The sequence below is a fragment of the Callionymus lyra genome, chromosome 14 (genome assembly GCF_982586985.1).
Source record: "Callionymus lyra chromosome 14, fCalLyr1.hap1.1, whole genome shotgun sequence".
NCBI classification, from domain to species: Eukaryota; Metazoa; Chordata; class Actinopteri; order Syngnathiformes; family Callionymidae; genus Callionymus; species Callionymus lyra.
Genome location: NC_141831.1, coordinates 20,588,410 through 20,609,059, shown reverse-complemented (window position 1 = coordinate 20,609,059; position 20,650 = coordinate 20,588,410). Strand labels below are relative to the sequence as shown.

Sequence of the window (20,650 nt, the reverse complement as noted above, 5' to 3'; positions counted from 1 at the left end):
TGAAAAAAAATAGAGCTGCGGTGTTTCATATAGCACTTTATTGTAAAAATACCCAATACAAATATTTATCTTTCTCCATGTGGTCCACAGAAGCGCAGATGGAGAACGTGACTGGGACCATGTATTACCGTAATGACGTTAAAAACACGGATGTGCCGAACTATATTGAAATTACGGCACATTTATAATCCAATTACTTTATGATTTATTCCTTAACGTTATAGTTCGTAACTTTCAATATTTGGTTTTGTCGATACATACCGACAAATGGTAAAACAAATGGTTAAAACTCATGAGGCGTTCAAATACGATCCGAATTTTAATTTAACTGTTTGAATTAAATAATAAAATAGCCTTAAATGTTTTTTAATACTTCAGATTTATATTCAATCTACTTGTTATTTATTTATCATCGAATTTCTATTTGGAATCAATGCCGCAAAAGCGAATTTCAGCGAGACGCTTAAAAATCCGATTTCCAGTGAAGGCACCACGGAAATACTCCGGGAAGAATGTCCTTGCGCGTCTATTACAGGCATAAAGTTCAACATTGCGAGAGGTTCTTTACGTGGCAGCGACAAACACCCTCCTCTGTCGTACCGTGAGACCCCCGAGGACCGGTGCTCCGACCTCCACCCGCCAGAACCGGACACCAAAACCTCCACAAAAACACCGGCAAATAGGTAAAAAAAACGACGCTTTTCTTCTTGACCTCCCGAGCTCGCCGTCTCATCCCTGAGAGGAGCAGCAGAGAACATGCTGGATGTTCTGACAGCCAAACATGTCAGAAAGTCCCTCCATTACTATTTATAAAAACCACCTGGTGTTTATTTCTGTCTAGTTAGCTTAGTAGTAACGTGAGATAAGGATGTTAGAGGTGATGTTTTTTTGTTTTTTTTATTTTTTTTATAAATGTCGTGGCGAAACTTTTTTTTTTTTAGTGAAACCAAGTGATGTTTTTGTCCGTGTTTTGGAGAATAATTTGGCGCGGAGAGGTTTTACGACAAGTCGCCCAGAGTTCATGGAAATGACTGCTTCTGTGGAATTTCTAGAAACAACCGTGTGACGTCACCCGTCCCACTCGGAGACGATGAGCAGGTCCGTTGCAGGCAATAGAACGATTTAATTTGACGTAAAACTTGTAATATTATGGTGAATTTTCTCGTCCTTATCCTGATTAACGGTGTTTTCTAGAGTTCCTGAATTCAGGGGAAGTGAATAAGCATTATTTGCCAAAAAAAAAAAATCACTTAAAGGGGAACTAATGTGAAAACCCAACTTTCCCGTTTCACTTGTTGATTCTCTTTTCCAAAATCATAATGATGTTTTAAAGTAACAACTTTATAAAGTTCTCCCCCGTCTGAAATCTGAGCGAACGAGAGGTTACAAGAGCTAAGTTCATCATGACACCTGTGATCACACCCCACTTATGTTTATACAACAAGTCCCTTGAAGGTTTTTTTTTTTCAGGATTGATGGGTTGGTGACCAACCCCAATGATTGACCGATCACAGCAGAGTGGACTTGGTTATGGTAAACAAGAGTTAATCTCCAGAAAAATTAAGCATTGTCAGTGGGCGGGGTTTAAGCACATTTTGTAATGTAAATATATTTATTAAAGAGAGTTTTGTACAAACAGACACATACTGATGAGTATATTTAAGATTCAAGATACACTTCAATTAACACTTTACTTGCCCTTAAACTGAGGATTAAACACATAATACATACTAAATGATAAGATTGTGAAAATTAAAAAAATGGGCGTGGTTGATCGATTGTATTGTAATGAATTTGCATCAATAAAGAAGGATATGGATTGTCATAAGTGGATGGAAATGTTGGATCAGATATAATCTGTGAAAGTCATTTCACTGTCACAATGGATTCCCTTGATGCCTTTTAGTGTAAATTGAATTGTCCTGGATCGACAAACCTTTGTGAAACAGTGGCTAGATGTATCATGTGTAGAGCAACAGCTAAAATGGTTGTTTAACTGCTGAAAGTATAACCCAACAGTTTTAACACTTAATGGCAAATATGTTGTTAATATTATATTTTCTGTCAAAAAAATCTACGTATGTTGATAATTTTTGGAATGACTACGGGCAGCTTCGGTATCTTATTATTTCTACATCAAAAGCCAATTTCCAAATCTCGTGGTCATCTATCGTATTTTAATTTCAATGAAAAGGGGTTTAGTTCTTCTTAAGTACTTTGTCTGCAACGTGTCGCTCCAGCCCGTCTTTCCTTTGACGTTTAGCAGATGTACCTTTGCCTCATTTGTTTAGTTTCGGTTCTCTTTATATTTTAAAGGCTCTTCATCTACACAAACCCAAGTGTTTACATACCAAGAAAAATTTTACTTTTTCAACAGGGCAATGTGTTTATACATCTGTGATCTCAAGTGGTGGGAAATTGGGGTCATGTTAGATAAACAGTCATCCATTACTTTACACCAGGATTCATCCGCTCCAATCCGGTTGTCCTATATACTGTATTTTATCTTTTTAAAGCGTATTGTTTAATCATGTTTATTATAAATGTTGTTCTTGTATTGTGAAATTTAAGGAACTGCTTAGTTTTCAGTAACACATGAAGTTCTGAGGTAGCGACCTTCCCTCAAATTCACTTGTAGGTCTAAGAAGTATATTTACATTCCCACATATCCAAAGGTTTTAATGTGACACCACTTGTCATCAGACTGTTGCTGGATTATGAAAGCTAGAACTCTCTCTTTGCTTTAGTAGAGACCGAGATCTTTCTCAATGTGACACGTCAAGTTTGTCCAAGCATGTTTTCAGCATGTGGATGCCAAATGTTCATATCGGATTAACTCACACATGTCATTCTGCATGATAATGATTAAACGCCTCGCACAAGATTCAGACTACAGTATAGTTAGAATCTTGTTTACTGGATTGAAAAACGTGTAATTAAGTACTTTTCCCCAAAAATGTGGTGGTAGGCAGCTAAACTCTAAACATAGATTGGTGTTTTCAGGACTCCAACTAAGTGACATGGAAGTGTTTTACTCAAAAGTCCAACTGTTCAGCTGCTTGTGTATGCATATATATACATATAAAACACCTATTTATACTCTTAAAAAGATGGAAGGGACTTTATCCTGACCTCAAAATGTTCAAGTGTTTTAACTGTACAGTTTAAAGTTAAGGTTAATGAAATTCATGTTTATCTTTTCATCAGTTTTCTCAGCCATTATATTTCCTGGCTTTGAAGGGTGACCTGTTTTTACACTCGATGGTCAGATCCAAACATGTGCAGCCGACATGTTCTTCTGTCCCGCTGGACTCCACTGGATGGGAAATCCAGAGAGAAAAACTTGGCTGGTCAAAGCTACAGCTATTAATGTCTTGTACAACATCTCATGTTCGGTTTTTATTGAAAACAGGTAAATGCACATCAATGAAATCCTCATGAAGTTTTTTATAGAAAGGAATTCAAGTAGAAAGACTTTCTTGTTACCAAAGGATGGAATACAGGGTGTTTAAGAAATGGAATAGAATAGTTATTGAGGGGAGACTTTAAGGAAGCCTTTTAGGACAGACCTTGGAACGTCTTACTGTTTCTCTGTTATGTTTCTCTTAAACGATCATTGTTAACCATATTATTGGTATTACATTTTGATATTGTTTTGGGATTATCATTTTTTCTGCATACACAAGTTTTCTTTATCCATGTTAAAGTTCTTGAAATATAAATAAATAATTACTGTACTTAAAATAAGTCTTGAATCATTAAAATGCTTTCTCAATGTCAAATTTGGCGTGAAAATATAAAAGAAAAAAATGCTTTTCTGGCAGCTTCTCCCTCACCATCCCTGTTTGTATGCGGCTAGTGTGGAGATTAGGTTTATCCTACCTCTCTTTAGGATTTCCTGAGAGTGGATCCAGGGATTATGGACTCAAGACCAACATTTTTTTCCCCCTACAGATAAATTCAAAATCTTTGTAGTGTCTCTTTCCATTTGTGGATTTTCGTTAAATGTTGTAATTAATGTTGGATTTCCACATATTTTAAAAGCACCAGAGCTGCGAGGGGATCGGAGAACTAGAGCGGCTGAATCATCCGTCTGCGTGAATAAACGCGAATGTGTGCTTACTTGCACACACTTGTTTTATCAACATGAAATATTTTTCTTTGCAGTTTAATGGTTTTGCTGGCAATGGGAGTCCAAAACTGCTGCATCTGCATGTCAATGATAAAATGATGGTGTTTGATTCTATCCCTTGGCTGACCTTCTCTCTCATGATTCCTCCGGCAATGTGCTGGAAAAGTCAGATCAGCTCAGTGTCGAGGATGCTGAGCAAACTTGTTTGAGTGCTTTAGATTACATGTTATATATAATAAAATCCTAATCACCACAGCAAGACATTAAGCATCCATTTATTTTCTCCATCATAAGTTTGGGTCACGGGGGCAGCTGTCAAAGAGGCCCAGACTTTCCTCTCCTGAAAAACCAGCTCTACAAAAATGTCCATCATTAGAAAGAGAGAAGAAACTGTGGTAAAAAGCACATTTTAACCTTAAAAAAACCCTCATCAAGTTAATTATTATAACATTTTATTATTTTAAGTTGATCTATTGCCCACTGTCATTCGCAGCTGTGTCCCTCATGGTGAGTTTTCTTGTCAGAAATGCAGCCAGAGATCATGACCTGCCAGCTAGAAAGTAGGACAGAGTAGCTCCCAGGAATGCGATAGCACAGATACGACCTGCAACAACAGGTACAGTAGTGTTTGGACACACGTGTGGCTTGATGGAGAGCCCACTCACAGCTAGGTTTGTGTTTCACACTTCAAAAAAACTGAAGTTTGCTCTTAGACTTCATGAAATCAGAGCAGCGCGCCAGTGTTAATTGATGCCAAACAGTTGCTGCTTGTGTTTTCTGATTTTCTTTAGCTGCAGCAAAGTCCCGTCACCCATAGTTTACGACCTCATCCGTTAACCTTGTGTTTTTATTATTAATATGTCACTTTAAAAGCATTGATTGGGTCGTAGCGGGAACTCCAAACTAAAAACTTTGATGAACCTTACAACCTGGTCCTCCATTTACACCTTGACCTCCTTTCTTTGTGGATTATTTTATGTTTTGTAAGTAGCATTGTATTGTTTAAAATAATGCATTTATTGCCTAAAAATGATAGTTTCACTTTTAGTTGCTGTATTAGATACGGTTTATACAATTATATCTGTTTTCAGAAATTTGCAGTATTTATCAACACCTGCTGACAATTTACTGAATATTCCAGTATCAATAAATCAACATGAGTCATTTTTTTATCATTAAAAAACACAGCTGTTTAAATGTCACGAAGTTTACTCATTATCTTTGAGGTATGTTACCAGGAGCAGATTCCACAGCCTGACATTCATGTTATTGCTCATCAGGTCTGTGCAGATGTTCTAACCTTCATAATTGAACTCACTGATCACCCGACTCACTGTTGTCGTTTCAGGTCGTTTCAGAACTATTCACAATGAGGACGTTCACTTTCTTCATGGTCTGCTGCCTCTTCTGGACAAGCCACGCGGATGTTTTCACTTCCATCAGTAGGTTTGCTAGTTGCTTAGAGTTTAACCTGTGTTAAGTGTTAGCTGATGTATTAACAGGGACTTTGGCTGTTTAGACCATCTTTTATCTTCTATAAATTACACCAAAAATACTTAATTTAAGAGGAAAACTAATGAATAGATAGTATTATTCTCTGGCTATCTTTGGGAGTTGAATTTTTTTAAGAAGATAATCTATTAACAACTCTGTTTTAAGTATCTATACAATGAAAACATTTTATATTTTTAAATACATGTATCATAATGTAGTATATATAAAGTGGATTTACACTTCTTTGATAGTAAGAAGTTCAGTTCAAACACATAACATATCATGCAAGAGGAGGCAGTTGCTTCAAGGCCACTTAAATCCAGTTCTACCTTAGTTATGGCTGCAGTCCAATGATTCTTTTATTCAAACGTTTTAACCTGAAAAACACGCTTCAGCGAGCAGATGGAAGCACTTAAACTCAAAACTTGAAAGCATTTTTTTTTAATCCTATTAGTCCCGTGTATCTTTAACAAAAGTACTCAGTGTGACTTTGAATTGAAAGTATATGTGATTGTGCCGTTTATTGTCCCTGCAGGTCACATGACCGACCTGATCTTCACAGAACAAGAGATGGTCGTGTCTTTGAAAGAGTACATCAAGGCTGAAGAGTTCAAACTCACTGCCATCAAAAGGTACCAAACACATCTCATCAAGAGTCCAAAGAACCTTTTTTTTTCAACTGAGTGGTTTAATTCTCTCAGCTGGGCGACCAAGCTGGACGAGCTGACCACAATGTCGACCTCTGACCCCGAAGGCTACCTGGCCCATCCGGTCAACGCCTACAAACTGATGAAGAGGCTGAACACGGAGTGGTCCGAACTGGAGAGTCTGGTGCTGCAGACCACCTCGGATGGTAAGATAACACGTGACACCTCATCCAACCATGAGCCAATTATTCATAAATTGATAACAGTAAATGTGAAAAAAAATATTATTACTAAAAACTATTTGTATAGTATCAAACCAGGTATTTAACTTTGATGTTCAAACATCACAAATTCCCAAGTCTCAAAGTCTCCTCTAGTCCTTATATATTTTATTTCTTAAAAAGGTCTAGAAAAAAGTAATTTCAAAAAATAAAAAATTCTACCCAACTAGATTTATATTATTTTATCTACGAGGTTCGCTTTCCATCGATGTTATTAGAAGCAATTATTTGATGAATAAGATGGAAAATGTTTAAATCTCATCTTCCAAAAAATGTTGACAGTGGAGACAGTAATTTGTCATGAGCATGTCAAATACCATAGAAGGCTCGTCAAGTTTGACACTTGCTCTTTTGAAGCAGCCAAAATGAAGGCGTGCTGTCATGACAACCTCAAAGTTTCTTCATGTGTGGAACTGCAGTCTCATATTTGATGCTTCTCCCAGAACAAGAATAAACAGATCTGGTGTTGCTACAGCCACAGCTGTTGCTCATTTCATATTTTGGCTTTGAATCTGGCAACAGTCTATTCATGAGCTTGTAACTGGCCGTAGTTCAAGAGTACATTCATAAATCTGTCCTGGTCATTTTTGTTAATCTCTTTTCCTGGAACTGATAAATTATCTAAATATTCAGCGCTCAGTTGAACATATCATCTTGTTCTGTTGTGACCTTTATATTTTTAATGTGGTGTTTGCTTTGCTGCTTGTGAGTCCAGAGTTAGCAACCAAGTCAGGACAAGTTTACTGGATTATCTTTCTTTCTTTTTTCTCATATAAATACCTTTATGAATGTATTGGGTGCGTTTTATGTGTGTATTTATTAGGGATGAGCTGAAGAATCTTTGTGAAGCAGTGTCATGTTGTTTAGAGGTCAGTAGAAAAAAATGCTTTTCTGGCAGCTTCTCCCTCACCATCCCTTGTTTGTATGTGGCTGCTCTGGAGATTAAGTTTATCCTACCAGGGAAAATAGTGAGACCGCCATCTAGTGGACTCTGAAAAAAATGACACTGCATCATGAAGCTTCATCATATTCTATCACTAGTATTTATCAATAAAAAAACGAATTCTTTTTAGAGTTAATTCAGATACGTCTCGTACAATTGAATCGACACATCAGCTGTCAACTGACAGAAATGAGACATTAACTTTAATAAAAACAACTCCACCTGCGGGTGATTATAGGACCTATCTGCTGTTATTGTCTTGTTAGATCGAATACTTTATTTAATCGCCTGCCTAACTCTTGACACAAATGTAGGTGAATCTGGTCTAGGTTTGGATGGTCCTACTGCAGAAGTTCTGGGGGCCACTGTGATCATCAATATTTGGGTAAAACAAATGTTTGAGTGTACAATGTTTGATCCTAATTGTGACATTATTTGCATTTGGCCATTTTTTTTATGGTGACTTGAATTTTAGTTTGTCAAAATTGTTGGGGAAATGGGCGCATTGCAAGGAAGTAAAAACATTTCTGGTGTGGGTTTATTTGCTGGCAACATCACGGATTGGTGGATATTGAAATCTATACAAATGGATCTGCAGAATATCTGTCCAGGCTCACTTCTGTCTCTTCCTCAGGCTTCATCTCCAACATGTCCATCCACAGGCAGTTCTTCCCAGATGAGGAGGACCAGACGGGCGCAGCCAAAGCCTTAATGCGTCTCCAGGACACGTACCAACTGGATTCGGAGGCTTTCTCCAGAGGAAAGCTGCCAGGTACCCAAGGGCTTAATTGAGCAGAGTGTGTTTATATGCCTACTGCTATTCAAAGTGAAATGAAAGGGTGAAAGTCACTTTGCTCTAAAACGGTAATCATTTTCCTGCTAATGGTGGTGTGCATGTCAGCACAATCCCACTCTCTTGAAATCAGACATTCTTCATTCCAATCCCCTGAATTACTTCTCACAGGAATCAAGCTGTTCTTCAGCTCTATCATTAAGTCTGCAGGTTTATATTTTTGAACCAAATGTAAAGGGTTAGTTCACCCAAAACTCTAATTTCACTCATTTTCTACCACCCCCATGTTGACTAAGGGTTGAGATTGTTTTCAGAAGAATATGTTCCTTATTACAGTTAAAGGCAAAAATTGATGTCCATTTTGAATGTAGCGACTTTTGTCTTTATCTTCGTCCAAATTGACGCACTTAAAAACACCCGTTGTGCTCGTCTGTAACACACATCTTGTAACACAAGTTTACGACTGATAAATAAAGTCATGTAATGATTCTCTTCACAATTGAAATAATTTATATTTTCTCAGGTGTTTACTCTAGTGCGGTTCTGACTGTGGACGACTGCTACGACATGGGGAAAACGGCCTACAATGATGCCGACTACTACCACGCGGTGCTGTGGATGCAGCAGTCCCTGAAGCAGCTGGACGCCGGAGAGGAAGCTGTGGTCTCCAAGGCCGACCTGCTGGATTACCTCAGTTACTCAGTTTACCAAATGGGAGATCTGTCCAGAGCCGTCGAGCTCACACGTCGCCTGGTGGCTATCGGTGAGTAGCTTTGTGAGTAACAAGGACTGCTTTGATATCTAATCTGGGACACGAGAGTGGAGCCAGGACCCCACTTATATCTGCCCCCACAACCCTGCAATTGATGGGTGTCATTAGTGTCTAAACCTTAGTTTCAAAGCGCAGTGGCGGTCAGTGCAGCTGGGTGTGACCAGCCAAAGTTAGTTTGAGGTCGTGACTGTGCAGGAACTCGAACATGTTATTAGAAGCTGGTTTTAAATAACACAAAGTGCAAATTACACAACTAGAATTGTGAATGATTCGAGGTCTAGGATGGTATAAAAACTTTCATGGAGATCGAAAATGATTATAACAATTGAGATGGTATTGATAGTTGTTGAATTGTTGCAAATATTTTAAATAAAAATGACATTTGTTTGCCTATGAACCCTTTATTAATATTATTTATGTAGCTGCGTGCGTTTAGAGGCTTTAAAATATAATCTTGCTCTTACTTTGATCAAAATATGTCTCTGTGTTTTCTTGACATTCTAAGTATTTATTTTATTGGGTATTTTTTTTATTGTTTAAGCGCTTTGTGACCCTGGTCTTGAAAAGAGCTCTGGAAATACTAATTACTTACTTACTTGCTTACTTTATTTAATTTTGGAAGGCACAATTAAAATATCCTGTATTTAATTTATGAAAAACTTATTTTGTCATGTAGAGCTCAACTCATACGTTTGTCTATTCATGATTTACTTATTTTGTATCATATTTATTTGAGTAATATGTGTCAGAAAACAAATGTTTTTAACCCCCTTGCCTAAATGTCTTAGGTCTGACCACCAGGCGTCATCAGTGAGCCTTAACCTGTTCAACATTAGCCAGCTCTAAATATAACTTTTTTTGATGCAAGTACATTTTAGTACAACATAAACTGAGCCATCACCACTGTAAATTTGGGTTTTTAATAACTATTGTGGATCAATAAAATATTTGAAAGCCTTCAAGCGTGAACGTTGCTTGTAATTACAGATCCCAGCCACGAGAGGGCGGGAGCGAACCTCAGGTACTTTGAGCGTCTACTCTTGAAACAGCGCAATGAGCTGAATCAACAAGCGGATGAGCCTGTGACTGAGGAGCCCATCCAGCTGGGAACCTACACCCGACCCAAAGACCACTTGCCAGAGAGGGACGTGTACGAGGCGCTCTGCCGTGGGGAGGGGCATAAAATGGTAAGATTTGGACCGTATTTTGTTTTGTCAGTGGCTGAACTACAATATAAAAAATGAAATCCTTTATGAATCACACCTTTTATATTTATTCTATCACCAAAGTGCTTTTTATTTTTTTTTGCCAGACCGAAGCAAGGCGTAGCCGCTTGAGTTGTCGCTACCACGATGGTAACCAGAACCCTCGGCTGCTGCTGAAACCCATGAAAGAGGAGGACGAGTGGGACAGCCCACACATTGTTCGCTACATCGACATTCTGTCAGCGGAGGAGATTGACAAAGTTAAAGTGCTGGCCAAACCCAATGTAAGATGTGATAAAGGGCTCAAAGATGTTTGTAAATTACTCTACAAAAACTGCAACAAAAAAAATATTATCAGAAAATGTAACAAAAATGGCATGTTTTTGTTTGTGTTTCTAATAATGCCGATCTTTTGTTATTCTACTTGACACCTTTACGTTAATTGATGAGTCTAAGCAAGTCATCTTATCCTAGACTAGGGTTGTCACAATACAAAAAATATCAGTAGTTGATGATACCAGTACATTTCTTCAATACTTTGATACTTTTTGATAACATGGTTGAAAAAAAGAAACCTTTAATTTGTACCCAACTTTATTAATTAAAGTTTGATGTGTTTCCTACTTTACTTCAGATACACGTTTGCAGGGTTTTAAGGTTTTATAATTACTCCATATTTAACAGCCTCGTATCTAAAGTGTTTCCAAATGTGACTCCGACTGGCAGGTTTATCAATAAGACGAGGTATCTTGTTTTAACTCAGTATAGCAGATGCCAATGTTCTAGAGACGGCAGAGGTTCTTCCTTCCTTCCTTCCGGTTCCGCCAAGAACTTATTCGGCATATTCGATAATAATGGTACCAAAAATACTGGTATCTTAATTTCTTTCCATGCTGGTAAATTGGTACCAAAGTTCCTGTGACAACCCTATTCTAAACGAAAAACATTGAATTTAACTTTTACTAAGCAATTTTCTGCTAGATGTTTCTGCTTTGAGGTGACATATTTTAAATTGCAGCCAATATTTATTGTACGAAAAACAGAAAATGAAGAGTCAAAGAAGCAGCTGTGTCTTCTATCTCGATGTTTCACATTTGTCTCTTGTCTCAGCTGGCGAGAGCAACTGTGCGAGATCCAAAGACGGGAATCCTGACCACAGCCAACTACAGAGTCTCGAAAAGGTATTTAATTTTAAAATAAATAATATTTTTTCTTTTACGGAAAGGGCAAGAGAAAATAGAGAAAATAAGAGAATATCCAATGATAACAAAGGGATTCATATAACGTTGGAAGCTACAATAAACAAATGTGTAATCACTGGTATGTTCTTGATTCATTCTTTCAAAGCTTGAATGAAATGTGAGACACCAACATTTTCGTTCATTTTAATATAGCGACTGGAGCTCAGCTGTTTTCGTCAAAAGGACACTTCAAATGGATACATCCAAATGCTTCCATACTACTCCTCAGTCACGTCCATTTTGCATTGAAGCCTTGACATAAGAGATTTAGGCTGACGGCCTGGTATCATCCACTGACAACAAGCCTAAAATATAGACGTTTGTTATTTTTCCACTCAATTCTTCTCATGTCGAGGTTTTAATACAAGGGGGACGTTACAGACGAGCACCAAGGAGGCATTTGGATGTTTTTAAGTGTGTTTTTGGACGAAGATGAAGACAACTGAGCTACATTCGCTACATTAAAATGTACTTACATTTTTGTCCATAAAAAAAATTACTCTGAAAATAATCCCAACCCTTTGTCGACATGAGAGTAGAAAAGTAGTTCAGTTTGAAATTTGAGTGAACGATCACTAACTTAAGTTTCATTTATAGTTTATTTACATATAGCATAAAGGCAAACGGAGAAAGTGAACATTATGGAATGATATTTATTTTTAAAGTCAAAGGCGTTTTGCGGTTCCAAGGGTTTTCTTTCATGTAGGAAATGGGTCTTTGAGTTGTTAATGTTGCCGACCCCTGCCCTCGTAAAAGTCTGTGTCAAGGTGGTCCCCTAGTTACAGTAGACGAGAACCACTGGCCGTATAACCCAGGAAGAGTCCAGACACCCTGCGGAGAACGTCTCATCTGTCAGTTGTTAAAACTAGTATTTTGACGAGTAAATGGATACGTGTGAAATCAACATCATTTCAGACAGCAATGTGTCAAAAATGCCAATAGAGACACAGAGTGTAGAAGACATGCGCTAGTTCAGAGCTTTGAAATTGTAAACATAATTGACATTTGGCCAATGACGTAACAAATTATAAGGATTTTCACACATGCTTTTAGGGGAAATTCTTCATCACGCTCTTGTCGAAATCAAAAACTTCCAAGAATAAATTGGCATTTTTAATTCCTCATGTGATTAAGCGTCATCTGTGACCTCAGAGAAAAGTAAATGATATAATTTTTTTTTTTACCATCAGTGCTTGGTTAGAAGAAAGCGACGGTCCAGTCATCGGCAGGATTAACCAGAGAATTGAAGACATCACAGGACTGGCTGTGGACACTGCAGAATTACTTCAGGTAATCTAACATATTCAACATGTCCGTTATCATGTCCCAAGTTCCAAGAATGTCTAGAATTGCCACCATTAACCGCTTCTGCTGGATTATTTTAACTAGTGATGGTCTGATGAAGCTTCATGAAACGGTGTCATGTTGATAAGAGATCATTAGGTGGCGCCATCATTTTAAAACTTGGTGTTTCATTAGAACGGTTGTTCAAAACAAAGGAAAATGATGCAGAGACCGCCATCTAGGGGTTGCAGACCCTTGGCTAACGTCCTTTGCCAAATTATTTATTATAAATTATATAACGTGTAACTTGTTGTTGATGAGTGGGAGTATAATCTCATCATTCTTACCACTTCTAATCGCTTAAAGCTGAAACATAACTTTCAAAAACTCTAAACGTTCACTGTCAATGAAATCACTGTCATAATAAAACGTTTAAGGAATGGCATCTTTATATATCTCGCTTTAGATCCTGATACAAATTGTGTAATCGACTCTGACTAGACCTGTGTTTGCCAAGAATTTATCAGCACTGCTGGCTGTCTTAGCCATGCATAGCTTCCAAGATTTGTTACTATTTCATCATCCCCGAAAGTGTAGCTTTTGTTTGTGAAACAAGGCTTGTATGTGTGGTCTGCAGCATGTGAGCCCAATAGCAACCAATGTTGTTTTCATTGGGAGCTCCATGACCTGTGCGGTTTTTAGAAACATTTGTTATGAACCTTCACTCCTTGTTCTGATTAACCATAAATAATGGCTGACCAGGTTGCTAACTACGGAGTCGGAGGACAGTACGAGCCACATTATGACTTCTCCAGGGTGAGTCCAAGTTTTTGTGCATGTGTGGGTGTTTTCTTTTATTTTAACATTTCCTGTCTGTGTGTGTTCGAGGACTTGGCAAGCATGTTTTTATCTGTTCTATTCATCCTATCAAGTCATGGTTCCGTACACGTATTCTGTCAAATACATGTACAGAAGAACTTTGCGATCCTTAAAGGGCAACTAATGTGTAGATTAAATTAGATTAAATTAAATTGAAATATTGACATTAGAAAATGTGCTTAAGCCCTGCCCACTGAAAACACTTGTTTACCATAACCACACCCACTCTGCTGTGATTGGTCAAACATTGAGGTTCGTAATCTAGCGTCATCAATCCCAGAAGTCTCCACCTCCAAGGGACTCGTTGTATAAACAAAGCAGGACGTAATTACAGTTGGCTGGAGAAGGAGTGAAGACCATTATGACCACAAATTACGTAAGAATGGACTCTCATTATCTCTTGTTCGCCGAGATTTCAGACGGGGTGAGAACTTTATAAAGTAATAACTGGTCAAGATGATTGACTTACTGGATCTTGGAGGGGAAGACTTCAACATTTGAAACATGTAAATAGGTCAAGAGAGTTGGGTTTTCAAGTTAGTTGCCCTTTAAATAAACATGTAGATCAGCTGATTCACTGTCTAACGAAACAACACGTCTAACTAGTCCTTCCTGCTAGTCGAACGTCTGATTTACTTATAGTCTCATAATCAGCTCCTTTGCAACCAACTCTTGTCCACCATCGAAGGACTCGACAAGTAAGTCGGACACTAGAGAAACACTCGGAGACCATTCATAACTATCCAATTTGACTGCTTCATATAAATGTTTATTTGCCTTTTTGCTCTTTTACATATTTCACAGCATTTTGCTTAATGACACAGCAGGAGACAGCAGCGTTACGGAAGATGGAAAGGAAGCGAGAATAATCCTTAAAAGTGCCAGAAGGTTATCCAGAACAACACCAAAATGTGTGTAGCTCTTAATTGTCTGGTTATCAGAATTTCTCCCCAAAACTTAAATTATAATCATCGGTTTTTAAATGTTAACAGATTGATGGAGCCAACAATGGCATAACCTACTTGGCAGCTGTAAAAAATGAGAAATACATTTCTGTCATAAACAGAAAAACAACCTAAAATCTCTGAAGTTCCATGAATCACTGCTCTTATTATCACTGAAATTCTGAAAGAAGAAGGTTTAATGGACTGGCTGAGGTTTTTACAACCACTCTCACACATCACGTAAGAACAAAGCCATCCAAGTGTGAGGTTAACGTCCGAGCACGGTGTTAACGGCCAAGAATACTCAACTTTGCTCTTACAGCAGGTGGTAGACCTGATGTTCTGTCGTTAACCGGTTTATAACTGGCAGCTTTCTTTAACAAGACATTTGGAATTTGCCTGTCGAGCCAGAGCAAAACATTTGGTCAATAAATTGAAGATTTATTTGTCCTGTTTTAAGCTTTTATTTATTTATTTATTTTACTAACAGCTAGCTATGGTGATGATTATTGCTTTCTATGTGCTGTCATTCCTTCATTTCCTTTTCCAAGAGAACTAAACTCATCCATGTTTAAAAGCATTACATTTTGGACTAGGTTTTCTCTTTTTCCTTCTTTTCCCGTGTCATTTGTGTGAGTATTTCCAGTCCTTGAGAATGTTTTTTCCACAATAATTTATATTTCATATTAAATAAAATAATGTTTTTACACTAATATCCTTATTTAACAAACTGTATCATTCGTCAGAATAAAAATCATTTTTCTATTCTTTCTTTTTTCTTCAATTTGGCTCGTCGGCCTTTCACAAAAGGCTCATAAGGAAATTTAACGGACTTTCTTTGGGTTTTACTGGTGATGGGTTAAAGCTATAAACATCTGTTGCAGCGTCCTTTTGACAGTAACCTCAGGGTAGACGGAAATCGACTCGCTACGTTCCTAAACTATGTAAGTACTCACGTGCGCCCCAGTGCAATGTTTTCATCTCTTGTCTTTTGTTTTGCAATTTTATCTTTGTAGAAAGATGAGCCTGATGCTTTCAAAAGATTAGGCACTGGAAATCGTGTGGCAACTTTTTTGAATTATGTAAGTAGCCGTCAACCACCAGAGGAGCGAGTATCAGTCCGGTCTGCATCGTTTAGCTTCTTGGGCAGAAGCTCTGATTCAAACCTGAACTCGGATTGATTGACCCCGGAGAGAATTTAAATTTGACCCCCAAAAGAAAATCATCAACTAGCAAACGTCAATCAGTTCTGGTACACGTTGTGGAGAGTTTTGTTAGCCACACCTCTTTAACCCGCTGATATGAGCACGATTTTCTTATTAACAACGAGTTTATAAAAGAGGTGTTTGATGAAAATGAATGTGGATCTCAATCCAGCACTAGCCTGGATTTCATATGATGCATGATATGTTGATACGCTGCCAGGACACATGAATATCTGATTCCTACCCATCGATGTCCTACCCATGAATGGGAACTAGGATGCCTGGGAACCTGGCAACAAAAATACATTTCAACATCTTTTAAAGAGATCATGTTGAATTAATTATCAGATTATTAAACCACAGGTTTGAAAAAAATGGCAATAAAGTAAACTGAGAACATGAATACTATCGTCTCAAGATTAAAAAGTGTTGGAAAACGTGGTTCGCAAATACAAATAGATTTTCTACTTATTTTATTTTATTTGAATCCTGTACAAGTATATACACTCATTTATTTCCGAGATAAAGTACTCCTACCCATACTGCTTTTAAGGTTAAAAACTGCAACCTGACAGAATTTCTTTTTTTTTGGTGTCCTGAGATCAGAAGGCTCTTAAAGATGGATCCAGCAAAATAATTATGTTTATGTATTTGAATAATGAAATGTATCAATATATACATTATATATATATATACCAGAGAATCCAGAGAATTCAATTGTGTGTTGGTGATGCCTTTCTAATGACATTTTATTCACAATATATTCGACATGTTTGCCGATGGCAGGTATTTTAGACTTTATGTATGCAAAAGGTGGTCTCTAACTATTGTGGTTTTCCTCAGATGAGCGACGTCCAGGCTGGAGGTGCAACTGTCTTCCCGGACCTGGGAGCAGTAATCAGGCCTAGAAAGGTGACGATGACTTTGATTTGTTCTTCCTCGGTCCTCACTCTGGCAGGTGGAAAATGATTCATCACTACGTCGTCTATTGTTCACTCATGTTTACTTCAAAGTTTCGGTGACATTATAGACCCCAGTTTTAAAATCAAGGCCTGAGGGCAAAATCTGACCTGCCAAGTCATTTTATGTGGCCCACAGGATGGTTGGTTTTAATCAAAGTAAATAAACCCTTGTGTTATCTCAGGGTCAAGGTGACCCAAAGCTCTGAAAACAAATGCAAATCGCGGTATCCCTTGTGTTGCGTCTGGGACAAGGTGAACAACCTCCACCACTGCATATGTATTTCTAGAAAACATAGAGGTCGTTGACCTTGACCCTACACAAGTGTTAATGTTGATATTGTGTATTATAATTGTATAATAATAATATATATAAACTTACAACAACAGTTCAAATTGTGTCGAAGGAAATGAGTTTGCCTAGTGAGTATTTGATTGTGGAGGACTAACAGAAATAATGAATTAAGATTGAGCCTCCAAGAACAAAAGTTAATATTGCATTAATATTGGAGGGCTTAAACTCAAAACTAATTAATCAACCCATCTTAGACCAACCTGCAGCTTTAAAGGTGTTTCAATAAACACTGTTGTGTGTGTCCACAGGGGACGGCGGTGTTTTGGTATAACCTCTTCAAGAGCGGTGAAGGCGACTACAGGACGAGACACGCAGCCTGCCCGGTGTTAGTGGGGAGCAAATGGGGTGAGTCTTGTTCCGTCTCGACTGTAGCGAGGTGAGTAGGCCAAAGTCCAGCTGGACGGCAGCATGTCACTGGAGAAAAAAAACATTAAACAGCTGGAGTCCGATGAGTAATTTGAAGTGAGCTGAGGCCCCTCACTCCCTGTAGTTGTGCTGTGTCCCAGGAGCAGGAATGAGTTCCAGGAAGAAACCATCTGAATATGAGAAAAAGTAGCATAAACTATAGATACATTTTTCCATGATGGTATCCAGAAGAACAGCACATGATTTGATACTATTTTCTTGAAGATTAAGTGGTGAAAAAATATAGTTAAGAGAAAAAACAAAACCCAGCAGATCACAATGAGCAGCAATGGCGAGGAAAAAATTCCTGTTAACATGCAGAAACCTCGAGCAGAACCAAAACTGCTCGTGGTTAGGTTTGGGGAAGAAACATCACACTTTGAAGGTACCATATGATGGAGTTATTACTGTATTTTCCGAACTATAAGGTGCACCTAAAAGCCTTTAATTTTCTCTAAAAACGACTGTGCGCCTTATAATCCGGAGCGCCTTATATGTGAACACTACCTGTTAGGTGACTTGTTTACAAACACTTTCATGACTTTGCGCCGACTGAGCCGACACGCCGTGGGCGGGATTACGTCATTGCGTCATCACAGGGTGGGTTTTACGATGCAGACCACATCATGGCTGACGGCTATGGAGTGATATTACTGGCACCGGTTTGAGCGAGTGTGTCTTGGTTGTTGTACACTTAAAATCACTCTGCTGCGCACTCAACCAGTCATAAACGTGCGTTCAACATGTCATACACGTGCGCTCTAGCTGTCATACACGCACTCAACTTCACTGCTGCTCACTCAACATTTGTCTGCTCACAACACCAGTCTCACGCGCTGCTGCTTGAAGCCTTTTTAACATCATTTGAACATTGTTACCATGGGAGTGAACAAAGTTATCAGAGCGCTTAATAAAGTTGGTCTTTATCTGACTGTTTTGTTGACATTCCCTTTAGCACAGCTTTATCTTGTGGATGCATAACGCAACCCCAGTCAAACGTTTGACTATCTTTTATTCTATGCGCCTTATAATCCAGTGCGCCCTATTTATGAAAACAGTTCTAAAATAGGCCATTCATTGAAGGAGCGCCTTAAAATCCGGTGAGCCTAATAGTGCGGAAAACACGCTAATTACATTTCTTTTGGTATCACTTCATAAACATCAAACAAACTAAAAAGAATGTTAAAAAGTGTAAAAAAAACTTGTATTATATATTATGTTATAGTTTAACTAAAATCAGATTATGTTACCATGGCTCATCAAGACCATCACTGACCCCCAAAGACCTAAAAACTTTGTTCCTGAGACAGATGTCTGTCACTTCGATGCCTTTTGTTTTCACATTTACAAGGTTCACAACCCCTTCGTAGCGATGCCAGCAGCTCTATAAAGCAAGTTACTGACACCCACAGAGCAGCCAGGGGTGTAGGTATGTGGAAATCGTCTGGGTCAAACATCAGAAAGATGAAGGACAAAGATGCCATTCTTTAAGGTCAATATCTCCTTCATTAGGAGCTTGTAGTTCAAGTGGGTTCGTCTTACCTAAGTTGAACACAGATGAAAATGCATTGGTGTCACTCTTGTCTTTCTTTCAGTGTCCAATAAGTGGATTCATGAGCGAGGGCAGGAGTTCAGGAGGCCATGTGGTCTGACCGAGGTGGACTGAGGTGAACGCCCACTTATACACGGACACAACCAGCTTCACAGTGCCTTAATTCCTACTAGGAAGGACCCCGGAAAACACTCCTGAGCTTCATTGGAGCATGAATTGTCACGCTGTTGTTCTAATTATGACAAATTAAGATCATCATTTAAGTCAACGTTTCTTTATTTCATAATGCAGGGGTCACCAATGTGAATAGCCCATTGAAAAAACATTTTTCATGCAACAACATCTGATTATCTTTGATTTTGTGCTTCCTTTCATGTTGCCCCATCGGTAATGATTGATAATATATATTAAGTTATTTTCAGAAGTGTATTTTCAGCCCTTCGGGTCAAAGTGACCTTGGAGTAGCTCTCACTGGCAAAACGTTCGGTGACCCCGGTCCTATCTTAACAGATGACAGATGAGTTTTTAGCAGCAGTAAGACTCCATTTAAATCGTGGAGCTCTTCAAATATATGGCTTTCGATCCAATTGTGGGTTTGGCTTGTATCATTTTTTAATAAAATATGTTCTTATACTGCTCCACGTCTGCGCCATATCAAAATATTATCACACAAATGGTTTCCCAAACCTCTATGTCAACATCATTTCAGGAACCACAAAAAATCTGATTTATTTATGTAGTGTTTAAGTTATTGCACTGTTATCGCTGCATTGTGAGCCGTTTGTACCGAACATGGCGACCGTGAAAGTGAATAAACAGTTGTTGAATTGACTTGTTTGTTTGACTGGCATTAATCATGTTGTGTTTTTGTCACTTTTATTATTGCATTACCGTTCTGTCCTCAGCTGCAACTCCTGAACCATTTGCTCTGCGTACTATTTTTCAGTTCATGAAAAATCTGGAGCTACTCTTCCTTTTCAAAGTAAGTCTTGAGTCGTAACACATGCCATTTAATGTCTGTCAGAATGAGATGCTCCTTTTTCTGGAACATTGAGGATGTGTTATGAAAACATGATGAATGGGAAAAGTTGTTGAAGGTAATGAAAACATTCCTAGATCAGATTATATAAGCACAGTTTAAAAGCACCACACGTTGTGAGAATGTTCTCTTTGGGTAGTAACACAAATGTGTATGTTCACGTCAGTTGAAGGGCTCTGAAAGTTTATGTAAAAGCAAGAATAGTTGAAGTTCAAAATCTACACTCTAGCTTACGCAGTCAGTACAGATATGGATTTTGTTATGTTATGTTTTTAATGGTCAGAGAGCCAATTCAATTACTTTAAATAGATCTGTGTTTATTTCAGGAAGTGTTTAAGACAAGATGAGGAACAGATGTTGTTGATGAAAACTTTTGTCAAAGGGTAGAAATCATTTGGGAAAAGATAACAATGAAGATCGAGCCTCCAAAGATGAAAAGACAACATTATCACCAACAGAAAGTTTTGTACACTTACCTGTGATTTGCATTGTAAAAATATTTTGGCCCACATGTGGAATC

General features: G+C 38.1%; 1 protein-coding gene across 3 annotated transcripts; it reads left to right on the top strand.

The window, feature by feature from the left end:
• The first annotated feature begins 531 nt into the window (after positions 1–531).
• p4ha2 (procollagen-proline, 2-oxoglutarate 4-dioxygenase (proline 4-hydroxylase), alpha polypeptide 2) lies at positions 532–19,922 on the top strand. 3 transcript variants are annotated; one of them, XM_087807835.1, is made up of 16 exons: positions 532–683; positions 5,481–5,574; positions 6,162–6,258; positions 6,328–6,479; positions 8,132–8,269; positions 8,814–9,053; positions 10,050–10,249; positions 10,375–10,551; positions 11,378–11,448; positions 12,699–12,798; positions 13,555–13,608; positions 15,500–15,559; positions 15,632–15,697; positions 16,664–16,732; positions 17,383–17,479; positions 19,135–19,922. In XM_087807835.1, exons 2-16 carry the CDS (start codon positions 5,502–5,504, stop codon positions 19,203–19,205), a joined length of 1,665 nt encoding a protein of 554 aa, XP_087663961.1. In that variant the 5' UTR covers positions 532–683; positions 5,481–5,501; the 3' UTR covers positions 19,206–19,922. The 3 variants fall into 3 exon arrangements, with proteins under 3 accessions (XP_087663961.1, XP_087663962.1, XP_087663963.1); XM_087807836.1 differs by lacking the exon at positions 15,500–15,559; XM_087807837.1 differs by lacking the exon at positions 15,632–15,697.
• Positions 19,923–20,650: the final 728 nt, after the last annotated feature.

Coding starts and splice junctions, on each gene's coding strand:
- p4ha2 (XM_087807835.1), top strand. CDS start 5,502: ATGAGGACGTTCACTTTCTTCATGGTCTGCTGCCTCTTCTGGACAAGC. Junction 9,054..10,049: donor ACGTCGCCTGGTGGCTATCG/GTGAGTAGCTTT, acceptor TTGTAATTACAG/ATCCCAGCCACGAGAGGGCG. Junction 12,799..13,554: donor ACACTGCAGAATTACTTCAG/GTAATCTAACAT, acceptor ATGGCTGACCAG/GTTGCTAACTACGGAGTCGG.